Source organism: Neoarius graeffei, chromosome 1 (genome assembly GCF_027579695.1).
Source record: "Neoarius graeffei isolate fNeoGra1 chromosome 1, fNeoGra1.pri, whole genome shotgun sequence".
NCBI lineage: Eukaryota > Metazoa > Chordata > Actinopteri > Siluriformes > Ariidae > Neoarius > Neoarius graeffei.
This window is the reverse complement of record NC_083569.1, coordinates 46,297,084-46,317,802: the sequence shown is the minus strand read 5'-3', so window position 1 is coordinate 46,317,802 and position 20,719 is coordinate 46,297,084. Positions and strand designations below refer to the sequence as shown.

Genomic DNA, 20,719 nt, shown 5'->3' with positions numbered 1-20,719 from the left:
CAGGATTTATCGCGCATGTCGCTCCTTGTTGGGTTTTTTACTGCGTTATGTCTGCGTTGTTTGCTTGCTACCCAGTCTGGGTTTTCTGTGTGGAATAAAGAAGTTGGTTCATCTGTAAGAAAATCAAACACTTTCATGAAGAAGCTAACTCGAATGCGAGCAGAAAAATAAAATGAGATTCTTAAGCAAACTCTTCCATACTCACTTCCGAATTTTTTATTTATTTAAAAAAAATACATTTTAAATACAATCACGAATTTCTCTGGAGTTTTCAGGCTTAGCGCCGCTCATCATATTCTCTTTAACCACTCATTTCTTCGTTGTTCTTGAAGCATTTGCTTCTATTTGTAAACATTTTTCTTGATAGCAGGGAGACGGTAATACCTTTTTATCTAGTTCCCTGTTTGAACAACCAAAAACAGCACAAAAATGAACCAGATTGAAGACCGATTAAGCCTTGCTTACACGAAAGACTGTCTGTCTGACCCCCAGGTGTAAAGATCACGTGATGCATGACGCCATGCACAAGGGGTCTAATAGAAACCACACTGACAGGCTCATATCAGGAAGACCCGCTAGATGGAGCCCTATTACATGTCCGAGGCATGCTGGAGCTCAGTTATATCTACAGCATCTGTTATACAGTTGTGGTCAGAAGTTTACATACAGTGACATGAATGTCATCTTGAATATAAATGTCATGGCAATATTTAGGCTTTCTGGAATATTTCTTTGAACTGCTCTTTTTCTGTGGCAGAATGATTGGAGAGCATATATTTAAAAAAAAAACACTAGAATTTGGTGCACAAGTTTTAATTTTTTGGGGACTTTCTGAAATCAACACGGGGTCAAGATTATACATGCAGGGTTAAAAATTTACATACGTTCACTTAGATTATTAATTCAGAGGTGCTGAAACTTCCAAAATGTCTCTTATCTTGCCAAGGCCGAGGTCTCTTAACTTCCTGTTAGTGATCATGATTAACTACAGCTGGTAGCTTCTCTGTGCCTTCACAAAAAGGGTTTGTTTACAGCACTCATTGGATTGGCCAACACACAGTAAAATGAGAAAGTCCAAGGAGCTCGGTGCAGATCTGAGAATAGAAGAAGAATGCCTTTATTGTCATTGTACAAATGTACAACGAAATTTAGTTCATCATAGGAGAGCAACGCTGCTGCATATGCATGCGCCGCCACTCTTGGGCACTTCAGCCACTTGTGCAAGGCCGTCCCATGTTAACCTAACTGCATGTCTTTGGACTGTGGGGGAAACCGGAGCACCTGGAGGAAACCCACGCAGACACGCGGAGAACATGCAAACTCCACGCAGAGAGGCCACCGTCAGCCACTGGGCTTGAACCCAGAACCTTCTTGCTGTGAGGCGACAGTGCTAACCACTTACACCACTGTGCTGAAAGAAGATCGCAGATGTACACAACTCCGGAATGTCTCTTGGAGCCATTTCTAAACAACTGCAAATTCCAAGACCAGTTCAAACAATTGGCATCATCAGGATTCGAACTCTGGGTGGCACGATTGTTCTTGATTTCCTAAAATCCTAATTTATCCACTTGAAGTGATTTTATAAACAGCAAATTAGTTGATGTGGCCATCCCCCCAGAAAATAAAAAAGGGCTTATCCCTGCTAGCATATTTATACCAGCTGGCTCGGATTTATCCACTGGTACTCATCTTTGGCATATTTTGACTGGGTGCGCTTGACATGAGAATGAGCCGATTTAAGCAATGTTTCTTTTCGCTCTGCTATACGTGTGACTGTAGGTGAAGGTTATGACTTCCATTCGCCGTCCAAAACGTCTCATCATGCGAGGAAACGATGAAAGGGACCATCCATTCCTGGTGAAGGGAGGAGAGGACCTGCGTCAGGACCAGCGTATCGAGCAGCTCTTTGGTGTCATGAACATCATTCTCAGTCAGGACACAGCGTGCTCACAACGCAGCCTGATGCTCCGTACCTACCAGGTTGTTCCAATAACCAGCAGGTACAGGATCGGTTTCTGGGAAAGAATCTGGTGTTTGAGATTTGGGCAGTCCTCTTTTGTAGTCTGCTGGATGGTTGTCTGCTCACATCAGTCCACTGGTAAAATCTTGTTTTTTGTCTGCAGAATTGGGCTGATCGAGTGGATGGAAAATACCTGCACACTGAAAGACTTCCTGGCCAGCAAAACGACTGATAAAGAGCAGAAGAACATAATGGTGTACGCTGTCTCTTTATGACTTTGACTGACTGTAAACGGCGTTCATTAGTGCTGCATTTAGTTTAATTAATATACATTGATATAGTTGCTACTAATTCTCTAACTCACTTTATTTCATGTTTCTGTGGCCTTATTTGTTCATCTACTCCCCCCCGGGTTTTAGGCCCAATCAAATCTACGACTCTTGGCTAAGTAAAATTGCTGGGAGGACTGAGGGAATAAGACGATATGCTGAGACATACAGGTATGTTATTGTTCATTTCCCTTTTACAGTGGTGCCATAATGTCCTACTGAGTCTTACTGTCTGATGAAAATGGAAAGACCAAGTGCACATTACTGTGTGATGTAATGACTTCTTCAATCAGTTCAACCAGCCCACGTCCCCCCCACCCTCTCCCTCACTGCAGCCATCTCTCCTCAACACACCTCCCCCCAGTCATCACAGCAGCCCCCTCCTCCCCCACCTCAACACAGCCTCCTCTATGCATTACTGCAGACCAGGTCAGAGGTCAACTGAGGAAGCTTCACCCCAGGAAAGCAGCAGGCCCGGACAAGGTGTGTCCACAACTACTGAAGACCTGCGCTGCTGAACTGGGTGAACCACTCCACACACTTGATCTTAGCCAAAAGGCTGAGAAGCGATGGGTGAACCACTCCAACGCATCTTCAACCTCAGCCTGCAGCTGGGGAGATTGCCAACCCTCTGGAAGACATCATGCATTGTTCCAGTTCCCAAAAAGAATTGGCTCAGCAAGCTGAACGACTTCTGACCAGTGGCACTCACTTCACGTCTGATGAAGACGTTGGAGCAGCTCTTCCTTAGCCTCCTCAGACCCCAGGTACAACATGCCCAGGAATGTCTGCAGTTTGTGTACCGGGCAGGTGTTGGTGTGGAAGACGCCATCCTCTGCTACACCGAGCCCACTCGCATCTGGATAAGGGAAATGGCACATTGAGGATCCTCTTCTTGGACTTCTCGAGTGCCTTCAACACCATCCAGCCCCTATTGCTTCAGGACAAACTGAACAGGATGCGAGTGGACCCCTGCCTGGTCACCTGGATCTCCAGCTACCTCACTGACAGGCCACAGTACGTCAGGCTGAAGGACATCACGTCTGACACTGTAATTAGCAGCACCGGAGCACCCCAGGGCACGGTGCTGGCCCCTCTTCTCTTCACCCTGTACACCGCGGACTTCTGCTACAACTCGGAGCTGTGTCACATTCAGAAGTTTGCTGATGACACAGCCATCGTTGGGTGTATCAGTGACGACAGATAGCCCTTTTCCACCAAATCAGCTCCAGGGCTGGTTCGGGGCCAGTGCTTAGTTTGGAACCGGGTTTTCTGTTTCCACTGACAAAGAATTGGCTCTGGGCCAGAAAAACCGGTTCCAGGGTAGCACCAGCTCTTTGCTGGGCTAGAGGAAAGAACTGCTTATGTCAGCAGGGGGGCGGAGTTGTTAAGACCAACAACAACAATAGCAAGACTGCGAGAGGGCACCATTTTTAAATAAGCAACGAGATATCATGGATGCAGTAAAGCAGCAGTGGTCTGTGTTGCTGCTGCTTCTTCTTCTCCGTGTTGTTGTTGCTTCGATGTTCGCGCCAAAGTTTATGCAAACGCAGCAACGTAACTGACGTATACAGTGATGTAATGACGTGGCTCCCCTTAGCACCCCGAGCTATGGAAAAGCAAACTGGTTCTCAGCTGGTTCGCAAGTTGAACGAGTTGTGCACCAGCACTGGCCCCGAACCAGCCCTGGAACTGATTTGGTGGAAAAGGGGTAAGAGAGGAGGAGTATAGGAGCCTGGTGAGGGACTTTGCTGTGTGGTACAACAGGAACCATCTGTAGCTCAACATCTCGAAGACCAAGGAGCTGGTCACTGACTTTGGGAGGTCCAGACCAAGGTCACGACCAGTTCTGATCGAGGGAGTCGAGGGGGAGGCTGTGGATTCCTACAAGTACCTCGGGCTGTGGCTGGACAGCAAGCTGGACTGGACTTGCAACACCCGACCACCTGTACAGGAAGGGACAGAGCAGGCTATACTTCCTGAGGAGGCTGCGGTCCTTTAACATCTGCAGGAAATTCCTGTGGATGTTCTATCAGTCTGTGGTCGCCAGTGTCCTGTTTTACACCATGGTGTGCTGGGGGGGCAGCGCATCCAAGAAGGACACATCCAGGCTGGACAAACTGATCAGGCGGGCCGGCTCTGTGGTCGGCATGAAGCTGGACTCTCTGGTGACGGTGGCAGAGAAGAGGTCTATGGACAAACTATTGAACATCATGGACGGTGCCAGTCACCCTCTGCACACCGTCATCAGCAACCAGAGGAGCCTGTTCAGTGACAGAATGCTCCTTCCCAAGTGCAGGACGAACAGACTTAAAAACTCCTTTGTCCCTCACACCATCAGACTGTACAACTCCTCTCTGGGGGGGAGGAGGGGGAACAGGAGGACAGAGGATGGGAAGGAACAGTAGCCTAGCCTAACAATAAGCAATACCGGACAATGTGCAATATAATGTGCAATATAAAGTGCAATATCTTTCCTGCTTACCCCCCCACACACACACACACACTTACCCTAACCCCACTTCTCCCCCCTTCCTCTCTTCCCCATATCTTATTCTTTTATATTTGTATATGTAAATGCTTAATTTATTTTAATTTATCCAGAAGTTTTCTCTATTTCTTTTCTCTGTTTATCTGTAATGATGCTGCTGGAATCTTAATTTCCCTGAGGGAACCCTCCCAAAGGGATCAATAAAGTTTTATCTAATCTAATCTTTTACTACAGGAAGGCTAATCGCACAGACACGGTAAATAACTTTAAACGGATTGAGCAGAGTGTACCAGAGGACCTGCTGAGGTATGCTCCTACAAGCCGGCCATTATTCTCTACTTACTTTGTAATTTGTGTTGTGTGGAAATAATTATAAAGTGGAGCTCAGATGGAAACAGGGCAGAGGAAGACAAGCGAAGAGCTAACTAGTCTTACTAATATAGAGTATTAGGGTATGCTGGCAAATCCTTTGATTTGAGATTTTAACGACTGTTGTGCTAAGCAGAAAACGTGAATTTCATGTTTGTACAAGCCTTGGAGGTGAACGTAACGAGTAATGTTGAAATTTTGATGGTTATTTTTTCTGACCCGTTCAGACGAGCCTTTGTGAAGATGAGTACGACGCCTGAGGCCTTCCTTTCGCTGCGCTCTCACTTTACCAGCTCCCACGCGCTGCTTTGCATCAGTCACTGGGTGTTGGGTATCGGAGACCGCCACCTCTCCAACTTCATGATCAATACTGAAACAGGTGGCATGATTGGCATTGACTTTGGCCATGCTTTTGGATCAGCTACTCAGGTTTGCATATCGTTTTCACTTAAATTTCTCTCCTTATTGCAGTTTGCTACAGGAGCCAGGAAAGTTTGCTTACACTGCATTTGCTGAAGCTGAAACATGCTGTTTTTTTTGTTTTTGTTTTTGTTTTTTTTAAGTTTCTGCCAGTGCCAGAGCTGATGCCCTTCCGGCTTACGCGTCAGTTTATAAGTCTGATGAAGCCCATGGCGGAGTCCGGCCTGATCCGCAGTGTGATGGTGCACTCACTCCGAGCATTCAGGGACGAGCCTGACCTCCTCCTCAACACCATGGACGTGTTCGTGAAAGAGCCTTCTCTCGACTGGAAGGTATGAGGATGTCATATGAGTCTGAGTGAAAGCTTTTAAAAAAACAAAACAAAAAAAAACCCAACAACAAAAAACCTAATAATAATAATGAAGTGATGTATATGGTGAACACTGACCCTCAGAAATGCTTTTGTCTTTACATTGGACTCGTTTTATATCACTATGATCCGTTGTATTTAACACTCCAACAACTGATGATCAACTAATTGGTTTGAATTTTAGTTCTATTTCGTTTCTACTGACCGCCAGAGGCGGTGCTTTCAGCACATGGATATCCATCACACGAACGTGCAGGTCGAGTAATAGTAACAACAAAGTCACGTGTGACCTGGGTGACGTCACCCCGTGACCCCGGCATAAAAGACCGGTAAACCCAGGAAGTGACCTCTTACATCTTCTCGCGTTTGCAGGTTGCGAGTTGGATTGAAATTTGGACAAAGCGCTGTGGTAGTTTCGTTACCCGTAGGGTTGGGGCTGTGCTTATGCACCCTCCAAGAAACTGCGCTAAGTCCACCAACTCTTTTCTTCTTGTCGTTATATTCGTATTGATTTATTACTCCGTAAGCTGAGCGCTCTCGCTCGGTGGAGTTAGCTGATTAGCCCTCCGGGGCGGTGTCCTCACCGCTGGAGGCCGGCTTGTTTTCGCTTCAGGTAAGCGGGTTTCATTTATTTAAATTAAAGCGGCGTTCCTCTCGCCGCTGTTTATCAGTTCTGCGGCGCTCGGCGCCTATCCTTGTTAATATTATTAACCACCTTGTTTTGTGTAGCCTCGCCGCCGGCCTGTTCACAGGCCGGCTGTCTTGTGTGTTGTATTCGTATTGATTTATTACTCCGGAAGCTGAGCGCTCTCGCTCGGTGGAGTTAGCTGATTAGTCCTCCAGGGCGGTGTCCTCACCGCTGGAGGCCGGCTTGTCTTCATTCAGGTAAGCGGTTTTCATTCATTTAATTTAAAGCGGTGTTTCTCGCCGCTGTTTATCAGTTCTGTGGCGCACTGCGCCTATCTTGTTAATATTATTAACCGCCTTATTTTGTGTGGCCTTGTCTCCGGCCTGCTCACAGGCCGGCGGTCTTGTGTGTTGTATTGTTTGTTACTCCGTTAAGCTGAGCGCTCTCGCTCGGTGGAGTTAGCTGATTAGTCCTCCGGGGCGGTGTCCTCACCGCTGGAGGCTGGCTTGTCCTCATTCAGGTAAGCGGTTTTCATTTATTTAATTTAAAGCGGTGTTCCTCGCCGCTGTTTATCAGTTCTGTGGCGCACTGCGCCTATCTTGTTAATATTATTAACCGCCTTATTTTGTGTAGCCTTGTCTTCGGCCTGCTCACAGGCCGGCGGTCTTGTGTGTTGTATTGTTTGTTACTCCGTTAAGCTGAGCGCTCTCGCTCGGTGGAGTTAGCTGATTAGTCCTCCGGGGCGGTGTCCTCACCGCTGGAGGCTGGCTTGTCCTCATTCAGGTAAGCGGTTTTCATTTATTTAATTTAAAGCGGTGTTCCTCGCCGCTGTTTATCAGTTCTGTGGCGCACTGCGCCTATCTTTGTTAATATTATTAACCGCCTTATTTTGTGTAGCCTTGTCTCCGGCCTGCTCACAGGCCGGCGGTCTTGTGGGTTGTATTCGTATTGTTACTCCGTTAAGCTGAGCGCCCTCGCTCGGTGGAGTTAGCTGACTAGCCCTCCGGGGCGGTGTCCTCGCCGCTGGAGGCTGGCTTGTTGTCGCCCAGGTAAGCGGTTTTCATTCATCTAAATTAAAACGGTGTTTCTCGCCGCTGCTTATCAGTGCTGTGGCGCACGGTGCCTATCCTTGTTAATATTCCCGACCACGGGTGTGTTCGCCCGGTCGTTTTTCATTACCGCCTGATTGTTTATTTTGGGCTGCTTACTTGGGGTGTTCTCGCCCTATTTTTTAAGTTCCCTTCTGCCAGCCAGGCGTCATGGACCTCTTCTCTCGCTGCGCCAACTGCCGGTCCCCCTCGAACCGGAGGACGGCCACCGCGAGTGCCCCTCATGCCTGGGTATTGATCACCTGCGGCAGGGGCTGACGGACATGGCCTGCGCAGACTGCATGTGCCTGAGCGTGGCTGCGCGGACCGCCAGGCTGGCTCGGCCGGATTCTCCGTCTGACATCCCCCGGGCCTCGGGGGGACAGGACACGGTGTCGGCTGCAGCAGCGGGGCCCAGCAAGCGCCGTGGGTTCCCCCACACGTCTTCGCTTCTAAGGCGAAAAAGAAGCGCTCGGGCGATTTGGCTCAGAAGGTGGAGGTGATGTCCACCGAGCTGGAGGAGATGAAGGCCCTGCTGGCGAATCTTCAGCCTCCGCCACAGGGGGCAGTGTTCCCGCAGCCACCCCTTCTGCCTGGCAGCCCGACTGTTCACCATCACCACCGCTTCTGTCACCGGCCGTTGATGCACGCGGCCTGGATGAACTGTCGATCCGGGCTTCGGAGAGCTTTGACTGCGGTGGGTCCGATGGTCACGGCTCCACCTCTCCGGCCGGTTCCCAGGTCACCAGCCATGGCACCGTGGCAGCGTCGGAAGGCGGATGCTCATCCATCCAGCCAACGCTGAGGGCTGCATTGGCCCGTCTGAGGTTGGACACGCCCCGGTGGCCCAGCATCAGAGTGCTTTCTTCAGAGGTCCCACATAGCCTTCCTCCGGCCTGCTCACGGGCCGGCTGTCTTGTGTGTTATATTCGTATTGGTTGTTACTCCGTTAAGCTGAGCGCTCTCGCTCGGTGGAGTTAGCTGACTAGCCCTCCGAGGCGTGTCCTCGCTGCTGGAGGCCGGTTTGTTGTCGCTCAGGTAAGCGGTCTTCATTCATTTAAATTAAAGCGGTGTTTCTCGCCGCTGTTTATCAGTTCTGTAGCGCACGGCGCCATCCTTGTTAATATTCCCGACCACGGGTGTGTTCGCCTGGTCGTTTATTTTTTATTTCCGCCTGATAGTTTATTTTGGGCTACTTACTTGGAGCGTTCTCGCCCTATTTAAGTTCCCTTCTGCCAGCCAGGTGTCATGGACCCCCAGACGCTGGAGGGGACGAGCGCGGCATCACGGGAGCTGTGTGACGCGGCTCCAGGCCTTTGCCTACTCGTCGCGGGAACTGGGCCGGCTGATGTCGTATCTCACCCTCGGCCGCCAGCAGATATGGCGGGCACAGTCCCCTCTGGCCGAGCCCGACCGGCGTGTGCTGCACTCTCTCCCTGTTGTCCCCGGGGAGCTGTTTGGCGAAGCCACTCAGCAAGCCCTGGATCGGAGTGCCCAGGTCATCTAGGCGTAACAGCAGTTCGCTGGCCCCGCCAGGCCCACCACCATGGCAATGCTGCCCAGTCCTTCAGGGGGCCCACACCGACTCTGTCTCGGCCACGCACCCGCCAGGAGACCAGACGGGTTGATGACTTTCGCCACCCCACCACCTCCCGGACCCGCGGTGCCGCCCCCTACACCCAGTCCACTCCTCGTCGCCCCCATGGTGACCGACGGGGGCGCTCTGGACGGCGCTGACATCAGCGCGCCGGCGGTCGGCCGCTTTTCCAGCGAACAGCTCCAAAGCTGGAGAGCGTTGACCCCTGGGTGCTGGTGACCCTCACCGAGGGTTACCGCATCCAGTTCTGCCGCCGTCCACCACGTTTCATGGGGTCAAACACCACCGTGAGCCATCCGGGGAAGTCCCTCGTCCCCCGGCAGGAAATCGCCACCCTCCTGGAGAAAGGAGCAGTCTCTCCCGTCGACAGGCAGAGACAGCAAGGTGGGTTCTACTCCAGGTATTTTCTGGTTCCGAAGGACGGCGGTATCCGCCCGATCCTCGACCTGAGGTCCCTCAATTCCCACTTGAGGACCATGAGATTCCGCATGCTGCGTACAGTGGATGTCTTACACCACATCCAGGCGGGCGACTGGTTTGTCACCTTCGACCTGAAAGACGCCTACTTCCATGCTCCCATTGTGCCACACCACAGGCAGTTCCTGCGGTTTGCCTTCGAGGGCCAGGCTTTCGAGTTCAATGTTCTGCCCTTTGGGATATCGCTGGCACCCCGTGTGTTCACCGGGTGTGCGGCAGCGGCATCAGCACTACTTCAGGCAAGGGGTTTGCGTGTCCTGCCTTACCTGGATGACTGGCTTGTCTGTTCACGGTCAGCAGCTCAGGCCCGCACCAACATCGCGACTGTGCTCTCGCATGTCGTAGAGCTGGGGCTCAGGGTGAATTACAAGAAGAGCTCGCTGGTGCCCAGCCAGGAGACGACTTTCTTGGGCATGCACCTGGATTCGAGGTCGTTGATGGTAACTCCCTCCCAGACCAGGATCCACAACATCCGCCTACTGCTTGGCCGCTTCGGACGGGGTAGGTCACTCGCCCTGAAGACCTTTCAGCGCCTGCTGGGCATGCTTACGGCAGCCTCCTCTCTGGTCCCGCTGGGACTTCTGGACTTACGCCGCTTCAGAGGTGGTTCAACGGTCTCCACATGAACGTGCTGGAGCTACGGGCTGTGTTCCTCGGCCTACAGCACTTCCTCCCAGGCCTGACCGGCAGACACGTTCTGGTGCGGACGGACAATGCTACGGTAGTGTACTACATCAACCACCAGGGAGGCACAAAGTCCCTCCAGTGCTTGGAAGTGGCTGGCCAACTTCTGCGGTGGGCCCATCGACATTTCTTGAGCCTGCGTGCCATGTACTTGCCAGGCACTGCCAACAGGGCAGCAGATCTGCTGTCCCGCCAGGACCCCGATCCCGGGGAATGGAGACTCAACCCAGCGGTGGTCCTCGCCATCTGGGAACGTTTTGGCAGGGCAGAGGTGGACCTCTTTGCCTGCCAGGAGTCGACACACTGCCCTCTGTGGTTCAGCCTCCACGGCCCCAGTCCCCTGGGCTAGGATGCGCTGACGCATGCTTGGCCAAGGCAACTGCTGTATGCCTCCCCCCCTCTGCTGCTGATCGTGCCAACCCTACACAGGGTTGCGATGGACCACCACGGGCTGCTGCTTGTCGCCCCCCCGGTGGCCGGGCCGAGTGTGGTTCCCAAGTTGCTGCAACTTCTGAACAGCGACCCCTGGTGCCTGCCAGTGAGGACTGACCTGCTATCACAGCTGGGAGGGCAGATCTGGCACCCGGATCCAGCCCGTCTGCAGCTCTGGGTATGGCCGCTGAAGGGCCGGACCCCCTGCGAGGTCCTTGTGAGCCGGCAGTGGTCAATACCATTGCAAGCTCTCGGGCACCCCCCACCAATGCCCTCTATGCCAACAGATGGAGGCTTTTCTCCAACTGGTGCTTAATTCGGGGGGAGGAGCCTACATGCTGCCCCCTGCCGACCATTCGACTGTTCCGCCAGTCTCTGCTTTGATAAGGGTCTTACCCCTGCCACCATCAAGGTCTATGCAGCTGCCATCTCTGCCCAGCATGCCAGAGTTGGGGGAAGGACCGTGGGGTCCCACGCCTTGGTGGCACGTTCTTGAAGGGTGCTCTCCGGTTGAGACCCCCCCGACGGAGCCGGGTACCCACATGGGACCTTCACTTGGTGCTGCAGGCTCTCTGCGACGCACCGTTTTGAGCCCCTGCTCACGGCAGACGTTTCAGGGCTCTCCCTGAAGACTGCCTTTCTTCTGGCCATTACATCAACGAGGCGCGTCGGGGAACTACACGCGTTGTCAGTCAGTGGGGAGTGCCTGCAGTGGCACTCCGGCGACAGTGGGGTCACCCTGTGGCCTAACCCCTCTTTCCTCCCGAAGACCCTCTCTGCTACCTTCGTCAACCAGCCCCTTAGCCTTGCGGCGTTCGAGGCGGGCCATGGTGAGAGGTCGGAACTTTTGTGCCCAGTTCGCGCCCTCAGGGTGTACGTGTCGCGTACAGAGGGCTTCCGTAGGAGTGACGCCCTGTTTCTGTGCCACACAGGACCGACGAGGGGTCTGGCGCTCTCTAAGCAGAGGCTATCCAAGTGGATAGTCGAGGCCATATTACATGCCTACAGGCACAGTGGCTTCCCGATTCCTCCGGCTGTCAGGGCGCACTCTGCACGGGGCGTGGTGGCCTCATGGGCATCACTGAAGGGCGTGCCCCTTTCAGACATATATATGCAGCGCAGCCTCCTGGGCTTCCAGCTGCACCTTCACCAGGTTTTACCGTCTTAATGTCGTCCCACATAATCCTGTGGCGACGGCTGTCATTCCAGGCCCGTCACAGCAGCACTGGGTACGGGTAGGCACTCCTCATGACCTGGTTGGTATTAGTCATCCATGTGCTGAAAGCACCGCCTCTGGCGGTCAGTAGAAACGAAATAGAACGAGGGTTATGTATATAACCGCGGTTCTATGAGTTTCGGATGACCGCCAGAGCTTGGCAGTCACTCGGAGTGTACACGAGAAGATTTGCCAAGAGGTCACTTCCTGGGTTTACCGGTCTTTTATGCCGGGGTCACGGGGTGACGTCACCCAGGTCACACGTGACTTTGTTGTTACTATTACTCGACCTGCACGTTCGTGTGATGGATATCCATGTGCTGAAAGCACCGCCTCTGGCGGTCATCCGAAACTCATAGAACCGCGGTTATATACATAACCCTCGTTTTATGCTTGTGAATGTCCAATGCATGTTTCATTTCAGGGAATAAAAATGTGAGTTAATGAATGATGAAAATACCAACAGTTGTGTCCTCAATTGTCCTTAGTTCATCTCTGACTACCAAACTTTCCAGGTTCAGATGTTTCTCTCATGTTTCTCAAATTGTTCTCCTTAGAACTTTGCACTAAAGCAGCTTAAGAGAGGAGGCACCTGGACTGAAAGCATCGATACCAAAGAGATCAACTGGTACCCGCTCCAAAAGATCAACTTTGCTCGCAAGAAGCTAGAGGGAGCCAACCCCTCGGTTATAACGAGGTAGGCCAGATGCCATGACAGCACTTTCTCTGGGCACTTAGGATAGTGTTTCAGTAAACTGAATTTAGCTGTTTACCTTTTGTATGCAAAAGTAATTTCATTTTCAGTTGAAATCACAGCATCAGATACTTCACATCCCAGACTTCTACTACAACTGAACTTTCCGGTCAACTTTAAACTTGTACGCAGATTCAGGCCGTAAATCCAATAACGAGGCAGCGTTTAGATGCGTTGCAACCACCTACATAGAGCAGCAGAGCCACAATGGTGAAAATGTAATTGACACTGAACACTCAAAGGTTTGTATGAAAAGTAACTAGGACAAACAAGATCAACTCACATACATACCCCCCCCCATATCAGAATGCAAGCAATCGAAGGAATAGGACACTTATTATGAATGTTGACTTCAACAAATAATTAACTCTGAAACAAGTAAAGGGCAATGTTCTCCCCAGGGATTTCAAATAGCATCCTGGTTATCTGTCATTTTGAAATAGCATTTTGCTTCTTGAAATAGTCTCAAAATCCACTCTATGTTTCGTAAATACATTCAGTCGGTAAACAGGAAGTCGATGTGCTACAGATCTGAAAATGGTTTACATGGTATAGAACCCCAAGCTGAAGCTCAGTACCAAATATCAAGCAGGTATGATTTGTAGTTGCTGAGAAAAGTGTTTATGAAAATTTTGTAAATCCACCTGATAGGTTTCATAAATACATTGTCGATAAACAGGAAGTCAATGTGGGACAAACTTGAAAATGGTATACACGGTATAGAACCCCAAGCTGAAGTTTGGTACTAAGTGGCTATGATTTGTGTTTACTGAGAGAAAGGGTGTTTCGGACGGACGGAGATATGGATGGACGGACAGAGGTAAACCAGTATAGCCCCCCTCTTTCAGAGTAGGGGTATAATAAAATAAAAATTGGCAGATAGAAACATCTCATTATCTCTAGCCGCTTTATCCTGTTCTACAGGGTCGCAGGAGAGCTGGAGCCTATCCCAGCTGACTATGGGCGAAAGGCGGGGTACACCCTGGACAAGTCGCCAGGTCATCACAGGGCTGACATAGACACAGAACCATTCACACTCACATTCACACCTACGGTCAATTTAGAGTCACCAGTTAACCTAACCTGCATGTCTTTGGACTGTGGGGGAAACCAGAGCACCCGGAGGAAACCCACGTGGACACGAGGAGAACATGCAAACTCCACACAGAAAGGCCCTTGCTGGCCACGGGGCTCGAACCCGGACCTTCTTGCTGTGAGGCGACAGCATTAACCACTACACCAGCGTGCCGCCCTAGGTGGTGTGTATGACTGGTAATTACTAACACTGGCCACTAGACGGTGTGTATGACCTGCATGTCTTTGGACTGTGGGGGAAACCGGAGCACCCGGAGGAAACCCACAGGGAGAACATGCAAACTCCACACAGAAAGGCCCTCGTCGGCCCCGGGGCTCGAACCCGGACCTTCTTGCTGTGAGGCGACAGCGCTAACCACTACACCACCGTGCCACCCTATAAAAACATCTGTAAAACCAAATTTGTTTAAAAATGTATTGGTTTTGAAGTAAAAGGGGTGCAAACTTTTGCACTCATCTGTAACACTTGATGATATAAAGGCTACATATTCACCTAAAATCCAAAATGAGCTAGATGGTCATGTTGTACTGAGTGCACTTGGAATTTCCAATCACGAAAACAATTTAAAAAAAAAAAAAAAGTACAATGATGCTATATTTTCTCCATCAGTGAGGAGCTGCGTCTCGGCTTTGAGAAGGACCCTGTGTTTAAGGGCATGATGACTGTGGCGAGAGGAACTGAGGAACACAACATCCGTGCCCGGCTCGGAGAGCAAGAGCTGAGCGTGGAAGAGCAAGTGGACTGTCTTATAGATCAGGCGGCTGATCCCAATATACTTGGCAGGACCTTTGTAGGCTGGGAACCCTGGATGTGAGCAGCTTTACAATACAAATCAGTGTCGATACAAACCTGTTCCGCTGTAATTCCAGTGATTACACTGTGGTGTTTCATCCTTGTGGCCAATTTATAATTTGATGTGTCTACATCTTTTAGACATGATGATAACTGGTCTGTGTGTGTTTTAGTGTTGGGAGGGATTGGGCTGCTGGAGTTCTTTTGGCCCTGAGGCCAGAAATGCATATTAATTTTTATCACTGTTTATTAATTTAGGAGTTCTGTCCATCAACTGCTTTGCTCTTGAAATTAATACCACATCAGCCTGTGATTTTCAAATTAAAGTTGCCGTAATTGATTTTAAGAGCATGCGAGCAAAACTGTCTTCCTGATAGCAGTAAAAGCAGATGCCTCTGGAAATAAAAATGTTTCTCTCACTTGAGTTCTGTAATTATTATATTTTCCTCATTTTGTTTATGTCCTTATTTATTTTGTACATTGTATTGCGTTTTTATGTTTGTATGCTTTATATTCAAAGATAGATGCTGCCTTTTCTTGGCCAGGGCTCACTTGGAAAAGAGACTTCTGTCTCAGTGGGATTTACCCTGGTTAAATAAAGGAAAAATAAAATTAGCAACTAAACATTTTACAACTATCCAGCAATATTAACTAATTAGGAAGCTCAACAAAGTAACAGAATTCTCTGCATGTTAATTATTTAACACATGCATATACAGTCTGCACAAAGGGTTGGCTATTAATTAACTGGAAGCAAGTCGTGAACTGTGGGTGGTAAAAGAGAGCAACTGGACTTGCTTGAAGGTTCTTGAAGACGTTTCACCTCTCATCCGAAAGGCTTCTTCAGTTCTGTGAACAGTGAACTGAAGAAGCCTTTCGGATGAGAGGTGAAACGTCTTCAAGAATCTTCAAGCAAGTCCAGTTGCTCTCTTTTACCACCCACAGTTTACTATGACCTGGATGACTGAGAATCTTCACAGACAAGGAAGTCGTGCACTTGAAAGAGCAGGACATGATCCGAGCAATGGCACTGAAGTTTAGCTGCAAATTTCAGTTCCAGTATTGTAGTGCAATTTGTTGATGAAAGAGCCAAAGAAAATGAGTACAAAGAAATGGGTACCAATCCAAAAATGAACAGGGATGAGCAGCAGGGAAGACGAGTGGTTTTTCACTGCTGGAAAGAAGACATTGAGTGCCTAATGAGTCATTGTGTGTTTTTAGTACATTCATGTCATGTCCTGTTAAGTCTCCTCAGACTTGGAACCGAGACATGTTTAACTGCTTGCAACCTGCAGCAGCATGATTTTCTGAATCTTGATGATGCATCATTACATCACTGAACTGTACAGGTGGTGTGTTTGTGGAGTACGTGTGAGTAAAGAAAGGAGGTGGTTACCAAAATGCATCGTACACTTAAATACTAAAATTCGCATTACACCACTAATTAGCAATGAAGGGCTGTGTCTCCTCTTCTCTGGCCTCAACAAACCGATGTACATTCACGTCATGTCCTGTTAAGTCTCCTCAGTTTAGTCTCATGTGCTGGCTTAATCAGAAGTGGATTAAAAGACTGTGCAGTTGTATGAGGGTTAACTTTACTGGAATTTGGGCTAATTTGGTTCTCTAGTTTAGAGATTAATGGCCACGATCACCACATACCAATACAATGTTTTGGAACTGACACTAGATCTTTTAGAGCAAGGACTAATGATGTCTAGATTAATCTGGGTCCCTGAAAATACAACCCCAGTTCCAAAAAACTGTAAAACATAAATAAAAACAGAATATGACGATTTGCAAATCATGGAAGCCCTGTATTTCACTGAAAATAGTACAGAGACATCATATCAAATGTTGAAACTGAGAAATTTTGTTTTTTGAAAAATATCTGCTGATTATGAATTTGATGTCAGTAACATGTTTCAGAAACGTTGGAACAGGGGCAGCAAAAGACTGAAAAAGTTGTGTAATGCTTAAAAAATGAGTTGATTGGGTATAAAAAGAGCATCCCAGAGAGGCAGAGTCTCTCAGAAGTAAAGATGGGGAGGGGTTCACTGCTCTGTGAAAGACTGCGTTGGCAAACAGTGCAACAATTTAAGAATAGCGTTCCTGAATATAAAATTGCAAAGAATTTGGGGATCATATCCTCTACGGCAGCCTTTCTCAACCGGTGTGCCGCGGCACCCTGGGGTGCCGTCTGGCTTCATTAGGGCTACCATCAAAAAAATTATATATTCTAACATTGAAATAAATAAAATGAATTAAAATTCCAAAAAACAATAGTTACACGAATGCAGATCATCGCCACCTTATGCATCATCAAAATTTGTCTCACGGCCCCCTTTCCCATGTCACAACGTCACTGCCGGGGTCAGCATGACTGCATATATTTTATATGGGGGTGCCTTGAGAATTTGCATCCTTCTGAAGGGTGCTGTGAATGAAAAAATGTTGAGAAACGCTGATCTCCGGTACATAATATCATTAAAAGATTCAGAGAATCTGGAGAAATCTCTGTATGCATGAGACAAGGCTGAAAACTGACACTAGATGCCTGTGATCTTCAGGCCCTCAGGAGACACTGCATTAAAAGCAGACATGTGTCTGTAATGGAAATCACTGTATGGGCTCAGGAACACTTCAGAAAACCCTGTAGACCCATATATGCAGAAGAGGGTAGATAGCGGTTTCCTCCGAGTGTGTTCAGCTTCCATGTAACATAGCGTGAGTAACAGTTAGAAAAGATGGGGTTTGTTTTGCCTGATGGCTCCTTCAACCTTAGCAACCTAAAGGTCACGATTCAGATAATGGATTCTGAAAACACAGCTTAAAACTAAGCTAAGTGGTAATTACTAACACTGGCCACTAGGTGGTGTCTCATCTCTCATCTCATTATCTCTAGCCGATAATCTCTAGCCCTGTTCTACAGGGTCGCAGGCAAGCTGGAGCCTATCCCAGCTGACTACGGGCGAAAGTCGGGGTACACCTTGGACAAGTCGCCAGGTCATCACAGGGCTGACATAGACACAGAACCATTCACACTCACATTCACACCTACGGTCAATTTAGAGTCACCAGTTAACCTAACCTGCATGTCTTTGGACTGTGGGGGAAACCAGAGCACCCGGAGGAAACCCACGTGGACACGAGGAGAACATGCAAACTCCACACAGAAAGGCCCTTGCTGGCCACGGGGCTCGAACCCGGACCTTCTTGCTGTGAGGCGACAGCATTAACCACTACACCAGCGTGCCGCCCTAGGTGGTGTGTATGACTGGTAATTACTAACACTGGCCACTAGACGGTGTGTATGACTGGCTAACACTGGCCACTAGGCGGTGTGTATGACTGGTAATTACTAGCACTGGCCACTAGTTGGTGTGTATGACTGGTAATTACTAACACTGGCCACTAGGCGGTGTGCATGACTGGTAATTACTGACACTGGCCACTAGGTGGTGTGTATGACTGGTAATTACTAGCACTGGCCATTAGGCGGTGTGTATGACTGGTAATTACTAACACTGGCCACTAGACGGTGTGTATGACTGGCAATTACTAGCACTGGCCACTAGGCGGTGTGTATGACTGGTAATTACGAACACTGGCCACTAGGCGGCGTGTATGACTGGCAATTACTAACACTGGCCACTAGGCGGTGTGTATGACTGGCAAATACTAACACTGGCCACTAGGCGGTGTGTATGACTGGTAATTACTAACACTGGCCACTAGGCGGTGTGTATGACTGGCAATTACTAACACTGGCCTATAGGCGGCATGTATGACTGGCAATTACTAACACTGGCCACTAGGTGGTGTGTATGACTGGTAATTACTAACACTGGCCACTAGGCAGTGTTAGTAGAGGCGACAGCGCTAACCACTACACCATCGTGCCGCCCAAGGTGGTGTGTATGACTGGTAATTATGAACACTGGTATCGTGGAGACACGCACAGGACCGAAACAATCAGAAAACAACTCGATGGGTTTCTTTATGTATCCACACTCTATGCCTATGGGGCTCTGCTCACAAAGGAGCTCTGCTAAAAAACTAATGAAATTGGACGTCTGCAATTCAAATTCAGTGGCTTTCGGTCCACTAACCAAAAATAATTGGGTGTCAGGGAAAATTATTTTTATGACCTAAACTGAGTGGTAACTGCCAGTCATACACGCCGCCTAGTGGCCAGTGTTAGTAATTACCAGTCATACACACCGCCTAGTGGCCAGTGTTAGTAATTACCAGTCATACACGCCGCCTAGTGGCCAGTGTTAGTAATTACCAGTCATACACACCACCTAGTGGCCAGTGTTAGTAATTACCAGTCATACACACCACCGAGTGGCTCGGGGCCAGGCGCGGAGCCCCAGTGTGGATACGTAAAGAAACCCATTGAGTTGTTTTCTGATGGTTTCAGTCCTGTTCGTGCCTGCCACCACAGGAAACCCAACAACTAGTGAAGTGTGAAGTAGAGTAGTCGGGACAGTATAGTAGTGAGTAACTTGTTGTTGCTCGCCTTTGCTGTGTGTCGCGTCCTCGCGTGCCCGCCATCACCAGCAACCCAGTCATGGTGGGAAAATATCCAGGCGCGCGCATGCCTGAATTTTTCTTTTGCTTTCTTTTTTCGGCTATTTTTTCATTCTACTTTTTGGATAAAAGTCGATAAAATATGTACTTATTTTTCTTTTTTTAAATCATAACGTAAATTGTACATGTAAAAAAACCAACTGAAGAATTGCAAGAAGAAGTTGACAGAAGTTGTCCGGTCTTTTGGGAAACGATGAGTCCTAATCCCATCAAGATTGGTGTTGCTGCACCCTCCTATGATACATCTGTTAACCATTTTAATAATTACGCGATAACGTTGAAGAAACTTTGCAGAAAACCACCAGGTCGTTTTCTCATAAACAAACCAGCGCTGATGTAGGATTCAGAGGGAGGCGTCCCGCACGTGACGTCACGAAAATCAGTGTTTGCCGGGAAATCCAAATGCCAAGTTTTTTCAGAGGCGGACCAATTCGCCTCAAATGGCATGATTTCAACTGAATTTTTCTGGTATTGCACAAGGTAAAAAAATTGCACAAAATGCAAACTGTGATAGATATTTGACCAGAGTTTAGGCCCACTTTACACGGGGACGGTATAAAACAAAAACGCAAAAGTCCGTTTTCGTTCTCACTTTTTTCCGCGTCTACACGACCGTTTTCAAGGAGGAAATCTGCGTCTATACGGTGACGCATAAATGTCTCCGCTATGTCTGCACGCATGCGCAACGTCTTCTGTCTTGTCTGATCTGCACCGCTGTTCTGTCAAGTTATCCTACCAAGCCTACTACGCATGTGCGAAATCCAGGAGGGTAGGAAAATTCAACAGTAGTTTTGTCCCACCGATCAGCTGGGCTGATAGAAAATCGGTGAGAATTTCACGCATTTGCCGATTTTTATGTTTTGTGCGTATTGGTCGAGTCTTTGGCTGAGTCAAATAATTTGTAATGACTTGTTTTGAATAATAAAACGGTCTGTATGAGAACTTGCTAGGATAACTTTACAGAACACCGGTCCGGCTGAGGTACTGTAGTGCTCGAGGGAGGAGCAGGAGCAAACCGAAACTCTTTTAATCTGCCTTTATTAAGTAACACTCACTCTTGTTTCGGTGAAGAAGAGAAAAGGCAGTGTCCATCTCAGCAAAATAAATCCGTTCGGCTGCTAGTTTTGTTTTCAGTCTCGGGTTTATGGTTTCACGAGTGGCTTGAATAGGCGGCGCGCGCGTGCACGCACACGCGTGTGTGTAACTTGGCGACACCAAACTGAGGAGCTCCAGCCGGGCGGGTGAGCAGGAAAACACATCTACTGCATTAAAACACAGAGCAGCTTGAAGGTCCGTTGGATCGATGTAATCAGACATGCTCTTACTTTTTTTTTTTTTTGGATAGGACAGTGTAGAGAGACAGGAAATAAATGGGAGAAAGAGACAGGGAGGGATCGGGAAATGACCTCGGGTCGGAACC

General features: G+C 48.8%; 1 protein-coding gene across 2 annotated transcripts in view; it reads left to right on the top strand.

The window, feature by feature from the left end:
• The window catches only part of LOC132893510 (DNA-dependent protein kinase catalytic subunit-like), a 141,865-nt gene extending 126,740 nt beyond the window's left edge, over nt 1-15,125 (top strand). For both annotated transcript variants that reach the window (XM_060932709.1, XM_060932707.1), the window contains exons 79-86: nt 1,783-2,003; nt 2,127-2,219; nt 2,383-2,463; nt 5,018-5,089; nt 5,380-5,581; nt 5,716-5,904; nt 12,622-12,761; nt 14,524-15,125. In XM_060932709.1, coding sequence (XP_060788692.1) covers nt 1,783-2,003; nt 2,127-2,219; nt 2,383-2,463; nt 5,018-5,089; nt 5,380-5,581; nt 5,716-5,904; nt 12,622-12,761; nt 14,524-14,728 — 1,203 coding nt within the window. In that variant the 3' untranslated portion in view covers nt 14,729-15,125. The remainder of the gene's footprint in view (nt 1-1,782; nt 2,004-2,126; nt 2,220-2,382; nt 2,464-5,017; nt 5,090-5,379; nt 5,582-5,715; nt 5,905-12,621; nt 12,762-14,523) is intronic.
• The last annotated feature ends 5,594 nt before the right edge of the window (nt 15,126-20,719 follow it).